The 17,966-nt window shown below is 38.6% G+C and overlaps 1 protein-coding gene across 1 annotated transcript in view; it reads right to left on the bottom strand.

Moving 5' to 3' along the window:
* The window catches only part of MYO10 (myosin X), a 163,704-nt gene that overhangs the window by 11,150 nt on the left and 134,588 nt on the right, over positions 1–17,966 (bottom strand). Inside the window, exons 22-33 of the mRNA XM_038173950.2 lie at positions 17,276–17,382; positions 16,025–16,234; positions 15,662–15,701; positions 14,350–15,252; positions 12,960–13,083; positions 11,383–11,626; positions 9,191–9,286; positions 6,210–6,303; positions 5,408–5,463; positions 3,081–3,223; positions 1,989–2,183; positions 742–899 (exon numbers count right to left, since the gene is read on the bottom strand). Of these exons, the coding sequence (XP_038029878.2) occupies positions 742–899; positions 1,989–2,183; positions 3,081–3,223; positions 5,408–5,463; positions 6,210–6,303; positions 9,191–9,286; positions 11,383–11,626; positions 12,960–13,083; positions 14,350–15,252; positions 15,662–15,701; positions 16,025–16,234; positions 17,276–17,382 (2,370 nt within the window). The remainder of the gene's footprint in view (positions 1–741; positions 900–1,988; positions 2,184–3,080; positions 3,224–5,407; positions 5,464–6,209; positions 6,304–9,190; positions 9,287–11,382; positions 11,627–12,959; positions 13,084–14,349; positions 15,253–15,661; positions 15,702–16,024; positions 16,235–17,275; positions 17,383–17,966) is intronic.

The raw sequence follows: 17,966 nt of genomic DNA, 5'->3' as shown, positions 1-17,966 counted from the left end.
AGTTTTGAAATTTAGAACTTAGGACCTGATAATTTTTCTCCATGACAGAGGCTTCCACTAAGAAAAAAGGTTGGTAGTTCTCCCCCTTGATTCTTAGAAGATACTAAAAAAAAAAAAAGCATTATCCCCTCTCCTGAAAGCAGATCAACAAAAATCTCTAGACCTTCTTTGGGTATGCATGCAATGTCCCCAGCAGGATCGTAAAGCAGTAAACATTCATAGAGCATGTTTCTTGCCATGCAGGGACATAATTAACCAATGCTATCATAAAACAAGAAATGAAAGACATTGGGGGTGAGGGGAGAATTAAAAAAATAAAAATAAAAGTCATAGGAGCTGTCTAATCCACATCCTGGCACGCTGCTCACTGTGGACATAGCCAGACAGGTCTGCTAACTCATGAACTCACACACTACAGCTCTACTGCCTGATACAGCAATGTCTGTTAAGTTGCCCAAAACAGTACAGCTTATTACTGTTTTAATGAAAAAAGTTTTCCCTCTTTCCCCTCAATTTGCATTTCATACTTTGTTCTTATACTGTTTAAATAAAAATTCCTTTAGCAGGTGAGTGAATACATGAGATTCCACAATTTCAGTCCATGTCACTGCATGACTAAAATTCATGTTTTCTGCTTTATTACTACATACTGCAAAGGCAACATAAAAAAAAAAAAAAAGACCAATTTCAAATATTTATTTAAACAACTCTTCTTTCCCAGTCCCACCTGTTTGTTCCTACCTTAATATCCTGAATAAGCTGCTGAGTTGGGGTATCAATCGGTGCTTTTGTGTCAATCACATTCTGGATGGCACTTGACCAGCGGGTCGCTTCATTAAGCAATTTTGTATAGAGACGGTAGCAATGTTTGCGTCCATACACAGTTACATTCCAATAGCCTAGCACAACAATAAAAATTGTTAACCATGGAAGCAGCGTCTATAAATATACCACGACTTCTCTCTGAAAACAGATAGTCCCATGAGACCCTGAGTGCTGAATTCTGGATTGGGCTGGCAGTTTTTCAGGGACTAAGAAGTTGTACTGGCAATTCAGTAACATAGTCTGGACAGTATGGTTTTAAAGGAGTTTCTCTCGATTAAAAAAGCATAAGAATAATCTTAGAATGCAACCACCACCATGCTGCCTTCCATTTCACCCAGTAATCTTAGTACAAGTGATCACAGAACATCATTGTGGAATACTGAGAGTGATAGATGGCTTGCAGGCCCTGCTTCTCCAGTCCTGTCTGTAGAAGAAAAATCTAAGTCTTGTTTTGTATATGAGTCTTTCATCATCTATGGCACACATGCTAACAGGTATAAAGCACGAGCTGCTACTGCTTTTTTAAAGCAGTCATTAATTTCACACAAATGAAGTGGCAAAGATGACAGAAGAGCATTTCAATTCAAATTCACTCTCTGCATCATTGTATAGGCTTTTTATGAAGCAGATTCAATTAAATAAAATCTATTTCATCTCTCACTAGCAAAAGCCTCTTTGAAGTGTCAGTGACCCCAGTGAGATTACATAGGGCTGTCAACGCTTCTCATTTGCAAACAGCCATGTCTGAGCTGAAAACCAGCATGGAAATGTGCTCTGGAGCTGACTCAGACGTAGTATGTAGGTTAGCACTGAGGACTTTTACTCTAGATCTCCTTACACTTGCTCCACGAATGTTTGCCCTCACAATTGCTACCCATGTGTCTTTAACGTGAAAGCATACGTGTTCAAGCTAATTTAGCAGCAGTGTTGGTCAGTAATTTGAATGCTGGTGAGAACAATTTTTACTGTTGTGTACATAATTACCTGTCTTCTGCCCAGTAAGTCCATGTAAAATACCTCAGTGACTTAGGGACCTGATTTGGTTATCAAACTGCAACTCTAACAATCTATTTAAAATATTCTTATGCAGTGTTTGTTGCATTACTAGGTAGGTAGGCCAGAAGGTAACTGAAAGGAGACTTGAACCCTGAGCAGACAATTACCTGTCTCTTTGAAGATTTTTTCATCAGGAGGGACCACTGAACAAAGGCTGTTTAGGACCAGTGTACCCAATTTCAAAGCATTTTTCTCAGAACTCTTGTAATAGTCCAAAGAATTGTGTGTCAAAACAAACCAACGCTTCTTGAGTTTTAATGAAGACATCTTTGGGTTGTTTTTTACTTCCTTATGTAGCCATCCTATTAAAGACACAATTTAAATCACATTTACTTATTTATTTATTTTTTAACAGTTGGACAAAATTAAGTTGCTACAAATTAGTTGCATATTTCTAACAACAAAAACACAATGTACATTATTTAGCTCACATATTAAACAACTCTGAGTAAAATTTTCAAGCAATGAAATGATGAAAATACCATATAAAATCTATATGAAAATTTTTCAACTTTGGTGTTTACGTAGAGAAATTCTTTTGTCAACTTACAAAGTTGCTTTTGTCCATATTAGTGTCTTCTAACCCTGGAGTTATCTGCGTCTGCTCCCTCCCCATAATCTCTAACCAGTACCCCTTTCTTCTCATTTACTGCATGTTAGTTTGCACTGCAGGTTGTAACAGAACTTATTTTCAAGTACGGGCACTTATAAAGCAGCAGGAATTATCCAAAGTTCAGGCTGTCTATGAAAAAATATGGTATTTCATTAAATGGGCTGAGATTTTAGATTTTAGATTTTCATTCCTTTCTGTTTATAAATACCTGATGTTTGTCAAAAATTAGGAGAAATTTCTTCTCAGAAAGAGCAGTCAGGCATTGGAATGGGTTGCCCAGGGAGGTGGTAGAGTCACTGTCCGTGGGGGTGTTCAAGGAAAGGTTGGACTTGGGGATGTGGTTTAGTGGGTGACGTTGGTAGTAGGGGGCTGGTTGGGCCAAATGATCTTGGAGGGCTTTCCTCACCGTAATGAATCTATGAGAGTGAGATAATTTCAACTGTTTTCATTTGTGAGTTAGTTATACTGTACAAAGATGAGGCTCCAACACTGCCATACTATGCTAGCGTATTACACAGATTGTATTGGGGTACCATCTCTTTTGAGGTTAATGGATATTGTTTACTTTATTCGACTTGGTTCTTACCCCTCACAATGAATTCTTGTCCTTCCACTCTAGTGTCCCCCTTTGACCTCTGAAGCAGGGTTATCCAGTGATGCATCTCTTCAGGAGTGTCAGCATTACAGTGAAGAACACGATTAGCAGTGATGATCACAAAGGAATTGGGTCTATGAAAATAAAGATCGAAAAAGCCTTTGCAGTCAACATGCTGCTTAAGTCATTCACCATAAACACCATCCATTGTTTGCATTTTTGTATTCAGATAAATATTGTCCACCTCTACAGCATTTATTTCAACACCACTAGTTCTAAAAAATATTAGGCATTTTACAAGACACGACTGTCTTGGATTCACACTGAAATGGTCAGGCTCTGAATAGTGGAAGGGTTCAATTTAAATTGCAACTTGTCCTATTCTCAAAATAAATCTATCGTGAGAAAAAAATCAAATCTTTAATCAGCTTTCAATCTTAATCACAACTTTATTTCAGGGTTGGACCTATTTAGAGTGTCTGCTTCAGTGGTTACATTAGCTAAAATCAACAATTTACAATGGTCTGTAGTGAAGCAGCATGTGAACACATTCTTTTATTTTTAATGCAGTGCATCCCAATTTGCAGACAGTACAATCTATTTATAATGACACTCTGGCTTTTATCCAATCCTACACCAGGATTCACTGAAGCATAAAGAACTAGCCCGAGTGAACTGTTCTGATGGCTCTCTGGATTAGAGGTGTAGGTTTTTCAGCCTATAAACACCTGTTTCAACCCTTTACCATTAATTCTTTTCATCCTGTAACACAGAATCACAGACTGGTTGAGGCTGGAAGGGACCTCTGTAGGCCATCTGGTCCAGCCCTGATTCTCAAGCAGGGACACCTAGAGGAGGTTGCCCAGGACCATGTCCACCCACTTGCTAAGACCTGTATCAGGTGTAGAAAAAGGGAATGATGCAGTCTGGGCTACCCCATGCATAAGAAGGGCATAGGCTTTCGTTATATGGTTCTAGCAAGAAGGTAATTGGGTAGAATTTAGAACCAATTAAAATTGTTTATGGCAATGGTTCACCCAAATATGACCCAATATGTCCAATGTGTGTGTGTATTCTTTAAAGCTTGATAGAGGTCAGCATAAAGAAAAAGTAATAAAAATGATCAGGAGATAAATCTATAATACTTGGTGAAGGGAGGTTACAGTAAGTCAAGTAACATGAAAAGGACAGAGCTAAGGTATAAACTACAGTAGAGCAAGCTATCAAACAAGAGGTTCTGACCAACAGTAGCCAACTTTACAGGCTCCCCTTTCTCCCCAGTTTAGGGAAACAGCAGAAACTCCATTCTTGGGATTTTGGGATTCCTTCTGAATACAAATTTAAGGGGCTCTCTGCTTAGCTCCTCTCTTTTAAGCTTGCAATAGTGGTTTCATATGTGTAAAGATAAAATTATTCTATCACCTACATGGGTCAAATTAATTTCCTAACTGAAAACCCTTCCATCCCTGATTTGCATTCCTAGACTCAGAGAACTAAAAAAAAAAAAAAAAAAAAAAAATCAAGAAAAAAATCTGTGTGAAAAAAATGCTTACAGGAGAAATGCCTCTAACATTTTGAAAGCTTTGGACATCTGTGTTGTATTATTTAGAAAACCTGAGCTTACAATCACAGCTACTTGCAGTATCAGGATTGTGGTAGGCCAAGGAGAAACCAGTAACTTAAACCCAGATGTTTCACACGTTTGCAATGAGGAGCCTGTAATGAACTGTTCCAGTATGAATAACATCTCAAAGCGAGAGCCATAGTCTGAACTCAGATAATTTTTTATCCCTCATTACGCTGTTGCTAGTTCAAGAGCTAAGAATACCCTGACTGTTTTCTGTTTATTTTTAAAATGCTGCATTATTTTGTTTGTTATAAAAGATATTTTTATTTTAGGAAATAAGTATCATCCATCTAGAATACAACATTCTTGCAAGAGAAGATGAATGGCAAAATATTAAGAAGATTTTTTCTCTCTACCGTATTGCTAAGAGACTCAAAAATAGGCTTCTCTTTTTCAGGAGTATTACTTGTGTAAGTGAAAGAAACATTTAATCTTCTGCTTTTGGATCACCGTACTAGTAAAACAGCTGAATGGTTCACATATGGAGCAATGTCAGGGAAGTTAGTGAAGTCCTCACATAAAACATCACTCTACTTACCTTCCCTCTTTCAATGTGGCGTTTGATATTATGAAAAGGGACACAAAAATAATGCCTGGCTGGCCAGCATAATATAGGGACTAAAATAAAAAGCATCTGATTTTGACTAGAGAAATGAGAAGAATAAAGTCACCAGTCATGGTTCTGACTTACCTATCTGGATTGTCAGCAGCACAGACAGAATCAATTAGTCCTACATCGAGTGTACCCTATAAACAAATGTCCAAGCAGAAAAGGAGGAAGACATTTACTATTACATTACTCACAGTGCTTTACTCAGAGACAGGTGATAGAAGCTGCAGCTTTGATCAAGCAAAATGAACCGCAGATTTGGGCAGTGGTTTCTCCTAACCATTATAAGGAGAGGAAAAACTAAGAGACTCAGATAAACATATTCAGTAAAAGTTTATCTCTAGTTAAGTTGGAGACAGCTCAGAAGCTGCTCTAATTTTTCTATGCTCCCAAACCTGTTTAAGTTTTGTCCTAAAAGTGCCACCCCACTATAAATGGCATTCTCTGAGGGCAAACATTTGAAGTTTGTGTTTCCCTTTGCCTGATTGTAGGTTCCAAATTTATCACATTATTTCCAGTGAAAGCTGTAAAGAATGACAAATGCAGGACAAGGGAAATCTCAAATTTTCTACTTGTGCTTTTAATTTACTCATTAACTGTATCATTGCAAAGCTTCAGAACTCAGATGTACACTGTGGCGTGGCAGGAAACTGGACCAAACAAAGAAAAGAACACAACAGTGCTCGCTTTTCACTGAGGCAAATGATGGGGATGGGGAGAGAAGCCAGCCTTGTACAGAAGCCACTCTTGTACAGGTACAGGGCCTAGGACCTGGAGCCTCTAGCCAGTGTCACAGCTATCACTGTCAGAAGCTGCAGCCACCATAGTGTCCCTTTTTTTCTAAAAATCTTTGCTTTGAAAAGTTCTTCAGATTTTGACTTACCACAGCATTTTGTGGATTTGCCTGCTCATCATGCATCTCTCGGATCTCTTGCTCTGTGGACGCATGGACTTGACTCAGAACACTAAACCACTGGCTGTGGAGAGAAAGGCAGCAGTATAAGTGAAACGTTGCTTGTGCACAAGCCTTTTGTCACCTTTGTTCTGCAGAGATCTAGCAGGTTCTGCTGGTTTTTGAAATTGCTTAAGATTCCTTTTGTCAACATGCATAAATGCAGCAAAGCTTTATGTCAGTTCAAGTAATACAGGATACAAACAAGCCCCTCCAGGTCTCCCATCCAAGTTCATGTCATACCCTTCTTCCTGAAGACAAATACCATGTATAAAAAGTGGCACCTCTAAAAAAACTGGCAATAAGCACGCTGAAACATCTGAGTGTTTAGAAAGTATTTGTAACACATTCCACACATTTCATCTGGAAAAAAAAAATAGGTTACTATCTATGTACAAAGCCTTTATTGGGAAATCCAACCTTCAGATAATAAATTTTGCTACACTGATAACATGACCAGTAATAGTTTCTTACAATGATACTTCTCCAAAGGCTGAGAGGACATAAGTCCTTTGTAGAAACACAATTGAGAGGGGGGAAAAGAATAAAACCCTCAAGCAACTACCTCTACATTTTTTGTTCCCTGTGGAGCACTGGAAAATCCAGCTGCTGGACGGACTAGGGATGTTGAACCAGAGCCAATTCACACCACTCCATTGGCCTTGTATTTCCACAGTAGGGAAACTGGCAGAGAGGTTTCCAGTACTCCTGCCCCAGTGCTGAGCAGCAATTGCAAAAGGATTTAATTCCAACCACACCTTCTGCTTCTGGGAAATCTCTACCCTCCTGGCATTTGTATATGATAAAGCTCAACTACTCTAAGCAATTCCTCTGAAAGAAATTTGAGGGCAGAGCTTGGCCTGTTCGGCAAGTTCCTGAATGCCATTCTTTGAGATACGAATTTGCCATTCTAATGAAAACTACCTGGGGCTGAGGTTTCAAAGGGCTCAAAAACCCAGCCTTTAAAACTGAGTCCTCACTTCTCTACAGAGGGTTCTCAGTCACCACCAGGTTGACAAAACAAATGCAGGATTAATGGCTTTAAATTTAAAGCTATTTTTTCTACAATTATATTCAAAGTATTTATGTCTATGAAACTGGAGTGCTGTCTCCATAACTGGTCACTGAAACCCCCTGAAATGAGGGTTGCCCAGAGAGAATGAACCATCATCTGAAGAAACCTAAAACTTACCTACCTGAAGATTCCCACAAATTCTGCTTTTTTTCGAGGCTTAGGAATTGCAAATGTACTTAAATGTTAACCTTTTATTTAAAGACAAAAAAAAGACTTCATAGCACTGTATGCAGTTAGTTAGTAATAATTTGTTATTGAACTAAAGAACAATTCAAAAGTTTCCTAATTTCACTGTGCAATCTTGGTGTAAACAACGAAAAAGAAATCCATCATTCACTCTGCAAAAATGACAAGGGCAGATTTTACTCTCCTTTTGTTTTCTCCCTCTTGGGACGTCCCTTGGTTTTCAGCTGAGTCCTCAAATACACTTCCATGAGCAAAAATAGTAATTCCTTTTTTTTTTTATTTTTTTTTTTATTATTTTTTTTGAGAAGGGGGGCACTCAGGTTTCTCTCCCCACCCTCCCATTCATTTGAACAAAAAGCAACCTCAGTTGATCGTCTAGCTCATGTGAAAAATAATTTTTCAATAACCAGAACCAACATAGTACAATGATTTTGTACTTCTCTTTTAGCAATGCCAAACATTAACAAGGCTTTGACTTAAGCCCATCCAGAAATCCTTACACATGTCCCTCATTAAGGTTTTCTAAGATGAATGTGAAAAAAGAAAACTTGAAACATATTGGAAAAAAAAAATAAGCTGGAGGGTATGTTATGTATACTATATACAACAATGGTGTGTAGTGCCTCCTCTTCTACGTTAAAGAAAAAATGCATGGCAACAGACAAATTTTTATGCTGGCAATTCATTATTGATCCCTGTGGAACCTTTATCAGGGCATGTACACAAGTCTAATAAAAAAGGCTTTAGCTAAGCCTTCATTTTAAAAATTACATCAAACAAGAATCTTAACAATGATTGCTGAAAAATTTATACATAAGTGTAGTTTTAAGGATGCCTAAAAATGAATCAATGACTGCATTGTAAGCATTGCTGAATTTATATTCAGGGTCATGTGATACAGGAAAGTATTATAAATTCAAAACAAACAAACAAACAAAAAACAAAGCAACTTTCAAGGCTTCAGAGCAAGGCTAGCTCAAGTAATGTTGACATAAGCATCCTGCGCTCTGGCCTTGGGGCAGCAATGCAATGGGTAGTAGTATTTGATTACTAAGTTTGCTTTATTTAAATGCTTGATTTTTAGAGGCAAGCATATTATTATCTCACACAAACGGTAGTGTGGGGTTTATTTTATTATTTATTATTATTATTATTTTTAAAGATACACTACACCTGATCTGACAAGTTAAGCTTGCTGTTCACATACCAGCATGCTCCTACAGCCTGATACGGATCCTTCAGCAACAAATGTTAAGACCTTATTTTAAATCAGTAGTAGGGCCAACACTGTTGCATGCCCCTCTTGTTCATGAACACACATTCACTCTAAAATCCAATGATCCCACTGCAACTTGAAAAGAATTAGGCTCTGCTTAGGCAAAAAGATCCCAACCCTAAACAGTACTTTATATTCAACAGGTGGGAGGGATCTTACTGATCTATTCTGCGCAGCTAAATGCAGCAGGGTAATGCAAAAGAAAAGCATCAAGAGCCAATTACATCGGCAGGCCTTCGGAAAAAGTGCTAAATGCAACATGTTTAACACAGCCTGACTATTTGGTGATAGTGGGTAAATAAATAAATGATATACACAAGTCAGAATGGCAGGGAGGTTAAAAAGAAAAAAAAAAAAGCCTGATGATTTTCATACCTTGCATCCTCAGGAGATTCAGCGATCAAGTGGTAGGTCCTATCACCCATTATTAGATCAATACCGTTTTCTTTGCCTGTATTATCAACAATCTCTCTGAAAAGAAGAAAATGCCAAGACTGAGCATTAGATTGTCACTATATTTTGAAAATGGCTATTTTCCTGAGAGAATCACAAACTACTGACATTCAGAGTAACAGCAATCAGCATTGTTGAACCTGACTAGTGTTTTATCTCAGACAGTACTAATACACCAAATGATAGTTGCCATGTTTTCTACCTAGAAACAGTACATCCATGTACAGTACATCTACAGTACATCCATGCTACTTTATGAATGTCACTATACAAAGTTGACTACTCAAACGTTTTAACACGAACTAAAGGAAAAGCATTATCAAACCATGAGAGAGGCAAGGACAACTGAATTTAGAAATTGAAACATTTCTGAACTGATTGCATACCAATAGATTTTGGAGTGGTAAAATGAAAGCCCTTAAAGAATAAAAATAAAACAAAACAAAACCTTTATTAGTGATTCTGTGTAGCTGTAAGCCAGTATAAAGACGATTAAAAATCATAACTTCCCAAAAAAGATGATCGCTCATCTTCTGAAAAATTACATCTTTCTAATTTGCAGTTTGGATACCTAAGTATTGATACACCAAAAAATCATGGACCACAAAGCACAAGATTTTTAAGGGGTAACTGAAATAATGTATTAACTTTTGGAAGTTTTTGGTGGAAGATCAAGACATTCCTGAAGCTTAAGAAATAAATCAACTTTATTTCCTTTTCACTGTTTTACTGTATTTGTCTGAAGCTTATTATTTCCTTCTTAATGATCTATGCTTCCTTATCAGCTCTACAGTTCTCATAAATCTCTCTCCTACACACAACATGTGGTCTCTCCTTATCAGCCTCGACAATTTGTTTATCTGCTGTAAAAGCAGAATGCTATCATTCTGTATTGTTTTCTTTCATTTGGACAATGTTACTGGGAGGAAGGAAGATTCGACCTACAGTTCAGGTTAGGTTCAGCAACCTTTAAATGACAATTTTAAAGGTATGTTCAGCAAAGAACTTCTTCAGGGATCAGTCAATGAAACAACATAGTGACAACAAAAAGAAGGTTTAAATGTATTAGAAGAAGGACTAAATAAATGCTACGGCACACAAGACAGAGTTGAATTCAGTTTCAACACAAAAATTGTGATAGGAAATTTAGTCTATATGGAGTTTTACCTGACAGCCAGCAGCCCATTGGTTTTACAAGGGCATGTCAGGATGCTCACCAAAACTATTTGCTTTGTCCTGCCTGAATCCAAAGCTCAACCAAGGCTTCCAAAGAAAAGCTTAAACTAAGCTTTTAGTTTAGTTCAAGTACTCTGTTAAATGAACAAAACAAAATGGACAATTGTAGTTTACAAGATTCTCAGTGAAATCAAGTGTTACAGCTGTTTTTCTCTACCTTGGAGTAAAGCTTAGGTACGTTTACACAGAAATAAGACTACCAATATTAGTAAACTGTAATTTTTAAATTAGCTAATCTATGCTCATAAAACATGTTGACTGTTTAGGATGAAAAATGCTATCCCTTAGAAAACTTTCTTTGATGCATGCTTTATAAAACATAGAATTTTAAGGCATAAGGAACTTCTGTTAGCAAGACAAATTGTTAAGTTGGGTTTAGTAATTGTAGAGTTTTGAAATGAATATATCCATTTTAAGACTTTTTTTTTTTGTGGAACTACCATAATTATTTCGAACACGTAAAAACAAACATAAATGTACACCAAGGATAAAGTTTTGACCCATGCTAACTTAATTATATTCATCACCTATTAATTCCACCCTCTCCATTCTGTGTTTGCCTGCAGCAACAGACTTGGCAACATGCCCTGAATTTCCTTGGGAATTATTACAGACTAAGTAGGGCCTCCAGTCTGGGAGAAAGCATAGATGGGTTCATCATAGCAGCAGCTTTCTGAAGTATTTGGCTCTAGCTTTGCTCTGGATCAGACTTAAGAGAGAGCCAAGCGAGGACAATACTTGCTTTCAAGATCATCAAACACACGCTCGTGCTTGCATTTGTACAAGTTGAGGGCAGAGCACTCAGTATTTTCCCAGAATAAGTCCCAAGAAGTATTTAGGAGAAACTATAGCTAGCATATGAACACAAGTAAACCTACTTGGCCGTTCGGACATCAATGGAACCCTTCAGCTTTTCTTCACTGTCATTTTCAAAGTACATCAACCTGGACTGCCTGAGAACAAACCATCGTTTCTTCCAGTTCCTTCTGGAAAGCGTGGATGATCCACCCCCCTTTTTATGAAGCCATCCCTGCTTAAGCGCTTCCTGCTTGGAACGAAACCACAGGAAGGTTTCATCTTTCAGGACACACCAGCGTCGCTTCCATGTGTTTATTAAGCCACCTGGTAAAAAAGACAGATGTAGGTTTATAGGTAGTTAAGACACACCATTATATTATAAATCAGAAGCTGTGACCAAACCAATGCTGGAAGATGCTGACCAACAATGTGCAGTTCAAGTGAGTCTCTGCTGTAAGCCATGACACCAAAGACCTCATTTTTACATATCCTTAAGGCCACCATACGGTTGGCAACCTAAAGACCCTGGAACTATAAATTATAATAAATAAATACATTTAAACAAAACCAATATAATGTATGTAAACACATACTATATATTTGCTATACACATATACAACAATTATTTAAAATGAATTATTTTGAGGTCTTATTGTATGTGAGAAACAGATCTCCAACACTGTTTTCAGTGCATTTTGATGATAACCTAAGGAAGTTTAATAAGCGTTAAACCCTTTCCTCTCTCCAGTTTTCTTCAATACTTTTGGCTATTAGGAGGTAGCAATGTTCATCTCAAAACTATAAAAGCTTGAAAAAGCATACTTAAAGTGTGCTTTATGTGCATACCAGTGTGAGTTCAGTCATACCAAAGCGTAGCTATACTGTGTAAACTTCACAAGAGTTTTGCTATGGTAGACAATACAGCTTGAACTGTTGTTATGTAGGTACTAAAACCTCAACCAAACCAATCTTCTATCATTTCTTCTGGCTAACTATGTCAGAGGGTAAAAATCCATGCTAATGGTGACTGCATACATTATTTTTCATGCAAATGTACTCATGTGCCTGTTCATCCCTATTCTTATTGCAAGACATTTATAGTGATTGTTATGATAGAAGGATTCTAGATTATAATTTAGTGTCAATCATTAGAAGGTAAACCTAAGAATCGTAACCAGAGAACTGCTGTGTATATTCTTTCAGTCTCTCATGCCCCTTTGCTATGCATACCCTTCCTTTCAGTCTTTTAGATCCCAAATGAAAGTTGACTGAGGTCAGTAAAACTGGTCTGCAATATAGAATGCTGTCTGTTATAAGGTTTTGGGAGAAGGAATTGGCTTTCTTCAAAATTTGGTACAATTGGACTTCACGAGTTATTTTGTTATGCCTATATTGGATATTCCATTGTTATGAGCTGGCAAATATGTAAAATGAAACAGAGGCAGCCTAAAATTTTTAATGTTTCTTTGCAGAGGCGAAAAACACTGCCAGATGTAAACCACTGCAAGTAACTTAAATTGAGAGCAGCTCTCTCCAAACTTTTGCATCAATCTTTGAATATTTGAAAATAGCTTAACCTCACAAGAACTGGAGTGCAAGGTTTAGTAAACATTTCTGTTTAGCTTGTACATTTAGCAATATCTGATTCATGCAGTACCTTTCATGTACAGAAAGCTGTGAAAGTAGGGCAGGCTGACACAGCTGTAGACTGAATCCCTTCGGTAGGAAAGTTCATCATCTGTATCAAACCTGGAGTCAAAATCTTCTTCACTGTCTTCAAACTAAGAAAGAAAAAGGAATGAAGGTGGAATAATCTCTCACGAAAGAGTTTAGAGAGAATAGCTTTAGAATTCTTCAACTAAAATGTTTTATGATGCACTGAAAGGACATGATTCCTTGGTGCTTCTTTTCCAGCTCACAAGGGGGAGTACACAGTAGTAAGCTGCAGCTTGTCCTATGTGATTACACAGTAGCCCTAATTTCACGTAACAAATTTACAGAACTGCTTTGTAGGTGCTCAGGGAAGTTGTCCCTTTGCAAGAGCATGATGAGGGCATGCTGTTGTCTTCAATCCCCCTCCATCACCAAAGTGTTGTGGGTAACTGCTTAGAGAAGCCCTGAAAAAGAATCTATTCCACGAGCTGTGGTGATGGCTTTCCTCCATGCCCAGTCATCAGAACTTCGGTTCCATATCTGACACCCACCCACAGCCACGCAACAGGAAGGAGTCTTCAGTGTAGATAGACAAATAGGCAGTTAAAAGCATTTTCCTCTTGGGCAAGGACTGTTGGCTTATCCCAATGGCCATGCTGATCACGTTCTTTGGCTTTCATTACCTCCACTGCCATAGGTATTTTAGTGCTAACATTTTCCTTCTAAATAAGTCAGTATTGTTGCTGAAATACTTTTTCACTTTCCCAGTCACACAGTTTCACAGAAGTATTCTGTGAGTGGTGGATGAAATCATATTCTTCCAAAAATATTTTTTGGAAGAGTAAACGCTATAGTAAATTCAGTAAACAGCACAGAAAAAGAGCTCTTCAATGTCAGCGTCTGCCTTAGTAATTCTACCATTTGCTATCATATGAAATTTACTCTGAAAGTAATTTCAAATACACCTGGCATATCGGGGATTTCTGCAAGCAGTTTATTCACACTGTTCCAACTTGCGTGCATAACTGAACCTGTATTTTCTGAAATCAATTACCCACCACACTACCCCATGCCAAATGTGCACGCACGCAGGTATTTTGCTTATGAATTGCATCCATGCCCGTGCACCGAGCTCCTCACAAAACAGTGCGCAGTTCTGCATTAAAACAGACAGAACCATATCCTTGCATAACCTAGGACTGCAATCGTGACTGGAGCTGCCTCTGACTCTAATGTGCTCACCCCAGTGGCACTGAGATTGCAACAGAAAACTATGTCCATATGCAGTGTAAATAAGTCAAACTATACGATACAGACATATGTACAGCTGTACAATGGAAAAAATATTGGAAATCGTAAATCAATTATTAGATAACACAAAGATCGATACTTACAGAAGACTGAGCTCCTTCAGAACTGAATCTGTACGCTCCAGAGCTGTTGTATGTCCCCACTGAGCATCGGTAGTCCGGTGACCACTGGCTACTGTGCGAATTAGAGAAGGTCACGCTGCTACCAGAAGTAATAGCACCATCCTCGTAATCATCTTGGTCATAATCATAGTCTCCATCGGGAGAAATAAGTTCCACAGAGTCTGGGGGTCTACAGGATACGTTTTCTGGCATGCAGTATGTAGACTCACCACTGGAAGAGTTGTGGAGACTGACTGTGTCATGGGCTGGAGGTATAAGCATGGTGTTGCCAGCAGCAGGAATTGTCGGCACCACAGTATCATTCATATACGGATCCTCTTCTGAGGAATCATCACTTGTTCTGATGCCACTGGTCCTTTGATCAGAATGGCCGTGCTCACTTGGATTGGGTGAATCCTTAAATGCATCATCATCAGCTTCAAAGCCCTCATCTACCTCCTCCTCGGGATATGGCTGGCTGAAGTTAAAATTGGGCTTTTCACTGCAGGCATTTCCAGTCTGTTCAGTGAGCTCAGCAGGATACCCACTACCCACAGAGAGTGACCTCTCAATGTTTCGGACACATTCGTCTATCTCAGCAAAGTTCAGAGATTCTAGGAACTCCTGGGCTGCTCGACAAGCTTCGTCCTCGAGCCGCCTGAGTTCCTCATCTCGGAGCTGCTGCAGCCTCTGTAATGAAGCCTCTGTCAAAGACAGCTCCTGCTGCTTCTTCACGCGCTGCAGGTCTTCAATTTCTCTTTCCAGACGCAAGATTTCTTCCACCTGCCTGCTTTCTTTCTGCCTCTCCACCTCTTTCTTCAGCTCTGCCTCCTTCTGGGCTTTCTGAATGGCAGCCAGTTCCTGCTTCTTTCTCTCCTCTTCAGCCTGCGTTCAAAATAAAATAAAATAAAATAGTACCCCCCCAACACTAGATTTTGTTGCTGTTGTTCTAAAATACTATACTCCCACCGTGCTGTTCATTTAGAAGGACCTTTGTCCCTACATCAGAAAGAAAATGAAAGAAAAAGAGAAATTAAATCATGATTATATTTACTCAGAGATACTGAAAAGCTCAAGTACATGCAGAAAATCTAGTCTTTGCCAAAAATTAAATGAAGCATGAGGTGAAAGAAATTTCCATGCAAACAACTGTATCAAGTTTCCTTTAGCTTTATCTGCCAAATCCTGTAATAAGTTTAGTTTAAATGCCACAGATGCCTTTTATTTTTTTTAATGGTTGGGTTGAGATATTCAAATAAACAGGATGGCTAAAGGCATTAGGAATATCATTTACCTGCTGGGCAAGACGCTCTGCTTCTTGCCTTTGTCTTTCCCTAAAAGTGGGGGAAGAAAAGAAGTTAGCAAATCAAGCTCTACATAAGATCATCAAATGCCTTTGCTAGGGCAATAGCTCAATTTTCGAATCATCTGCCAGATGCAAGAGAGAGCCAAAAATAAGGTCACCGAGGATACGTTTGTGAATATGTAACTACCATGATAGCTACGTGCATCTTCTAGGCAAAGAAGCAAAGACTTACAAAATCACTTGAATTTACCTCCCACCCCAAAAAAGGCTTTTCAAAGCAAAATCTAATGTGGCACAGAGAGAACAAAATCTAACATGGCACAGGGTGTGATGCAAGAGAGCATACTGCACCTTTCTTCTTCCTCTTTTCTCCTTTCTTCCTCTTGTCTCCGCTTCTCCTCTAGTTTTTCCTTGTAAACACGTCTAGCAAGCTGGCCTCGCCGCTGCTTCTGAAGGACTATGGCTGCTTTCTTCAGGCAAAGGAACTTTTTCCTACTACAGAATGCTCTGTAGTTCTTCTGTATCACAACCACATAGTAAAGAACTTTTCTATACCGCTTTCTGGAGAGAGGAAAAAAAAAAGGGGGGGGGGGTCACAAAATAAAGCACATTTCTAAGGAAACAAGGGACTAATGAACAGTCATGAGAGGTCCTGCCATAGTGACCTGCAATAATAAGCCACAATAGTGAAGCAATTTATTATGTCTAGCTCTGTGATGGTTTCCCCATTCTTGTTCACATTCTCTTCCCCATGAGAGGAAAGAGATTCTCTTATTACCATGACAGAGCTGTGTTTTCATTAAGAAAACACACAGGATCAATCTTGGATGTTCTTGTTCCCTTGAGAAGAAGATGCTACCAAGTTTGGCTTGCATATGTGCACACATGTGGAGAAAGAAGACACATAAGTATCCATCCAACACCTCCGAAAAGAAAGATAATGCACAGGAAGCTCTGCCATTAAAAATGGAATACATTTTTTGAGTAACATACGGGTCAGAATATAAGGGCAGGATTAATTCTACACATGAGGAGAAAGTACCTCATTATGTAAACAAGGTTCCTTAAACTATCCTCAACTGATTTGTAGAAAAAGCAGAGGAATAAACAGATGGGATCAGGAACTCCAACTAATACATAATGCAGGACGCCAAGTAAACAAATGAAACATTAATCAGTTACCTAATGTCATGGTTCTTTAAGAACCAAACTGACTAGTTTTATTTGCCCTCTCTTTTCTCAACATGAAAAAGCAAAGATAAATCTGCATCTCATCTGGTAATTTAATTTGGGGCAGCCCCATTAGGTACCATCCTGCTAGATTTCCTACTATGTATCTCATACCACGATGCCATTACATGGATGGCTGACCTCCAACCTTCCATTCTGTCCTATTCATTACATCAAGATGACTCAAACACCTTTTTGTTTTATTCACGGGTCTGGTAAAGATACCAGATGGTGTTTTCAAAAGCCACTTACAGGATTTGGATGCCAGGTCTCTGTAAAAGGTTAAGAGTTGTACCCAAGGTATTTATTTATCTACTTCCTCCCCCACTCATACCAAGGTTCAATTATTGATATTCTCATCAAGTCACTTACCGGGCTGTGTAACCCAAGATGTGTGCTCGGATAATCATTGCTGCCTTGGTGACTTCCACCTCTCTCTGTTTCTCTAACTTGTGTTCCAAGGACTCACGGAGAAAAACCTACAAAAGAAAACTTCTGGCTTAACTTGCTGATAATTTCACATTTAGAGGACAGCCAGGGTGCTGCCAGCATTATTCTGAGCAGCAGGCCTGAGCTTTGTATTTGGAGTCAAACGAAACATTTCCTTAACAGAAAATAAAAGAAAAAGAAAAACAAAACAAAACATATTTCTCTTAAAATACCTGCAGATGATCCTCTGACTATGGATTTCAGTAGGAAAGGCCTGAGCACTGTAACAGGCATTTTAATTAGGAGCAGGGATTTTCCAAATACAATCTAATTACTGGATTCATTGATGGGCTTTCCCACCAAAGAGTAACACGGACAAAAAGTTGTACGACTTAGTGTGAACTTCCTGATTTTGCAGTACTACAGAATGGCTGAGGTAGGAAGGGATCTCTGGAGGTCACCAGCTCCAATGCCCCTGGTCTAGCAGGGCCACCCAGAGCAGTTTGTTTGTGGGGCAGAAATGCTTTTCCTAGGAATTCAGCTGTTTTACTGTAACATTGAGCTTCCATAACCTCTTATAATCCTCATTACTTCAAGTGTTAGCGGTATAAACCTGCAGAAGTACACTGAAGTG

The sequence above is a fragment of the Anas platyrhynchos genome, chromosome 2 (assembly GCF_047663525.1).
Source record: "Anas platyrhynchos isolate ZD024472 breed Pekin duck chromosome 2, IASCAAS_PekinDuck_T2T, whole genome shotgun sequence".
Lineage (NCBI taxonomy): Eukaryota > Metazoa > Chordata > Aves > Anseriformes > Anatidae > Anas > Anas platyrhynchos.
The sequence above is the reverse complement of the archived record's forward strand: the minus strand, read 5'-3'. Positions and strand labels throughout refer to the sequence as shown.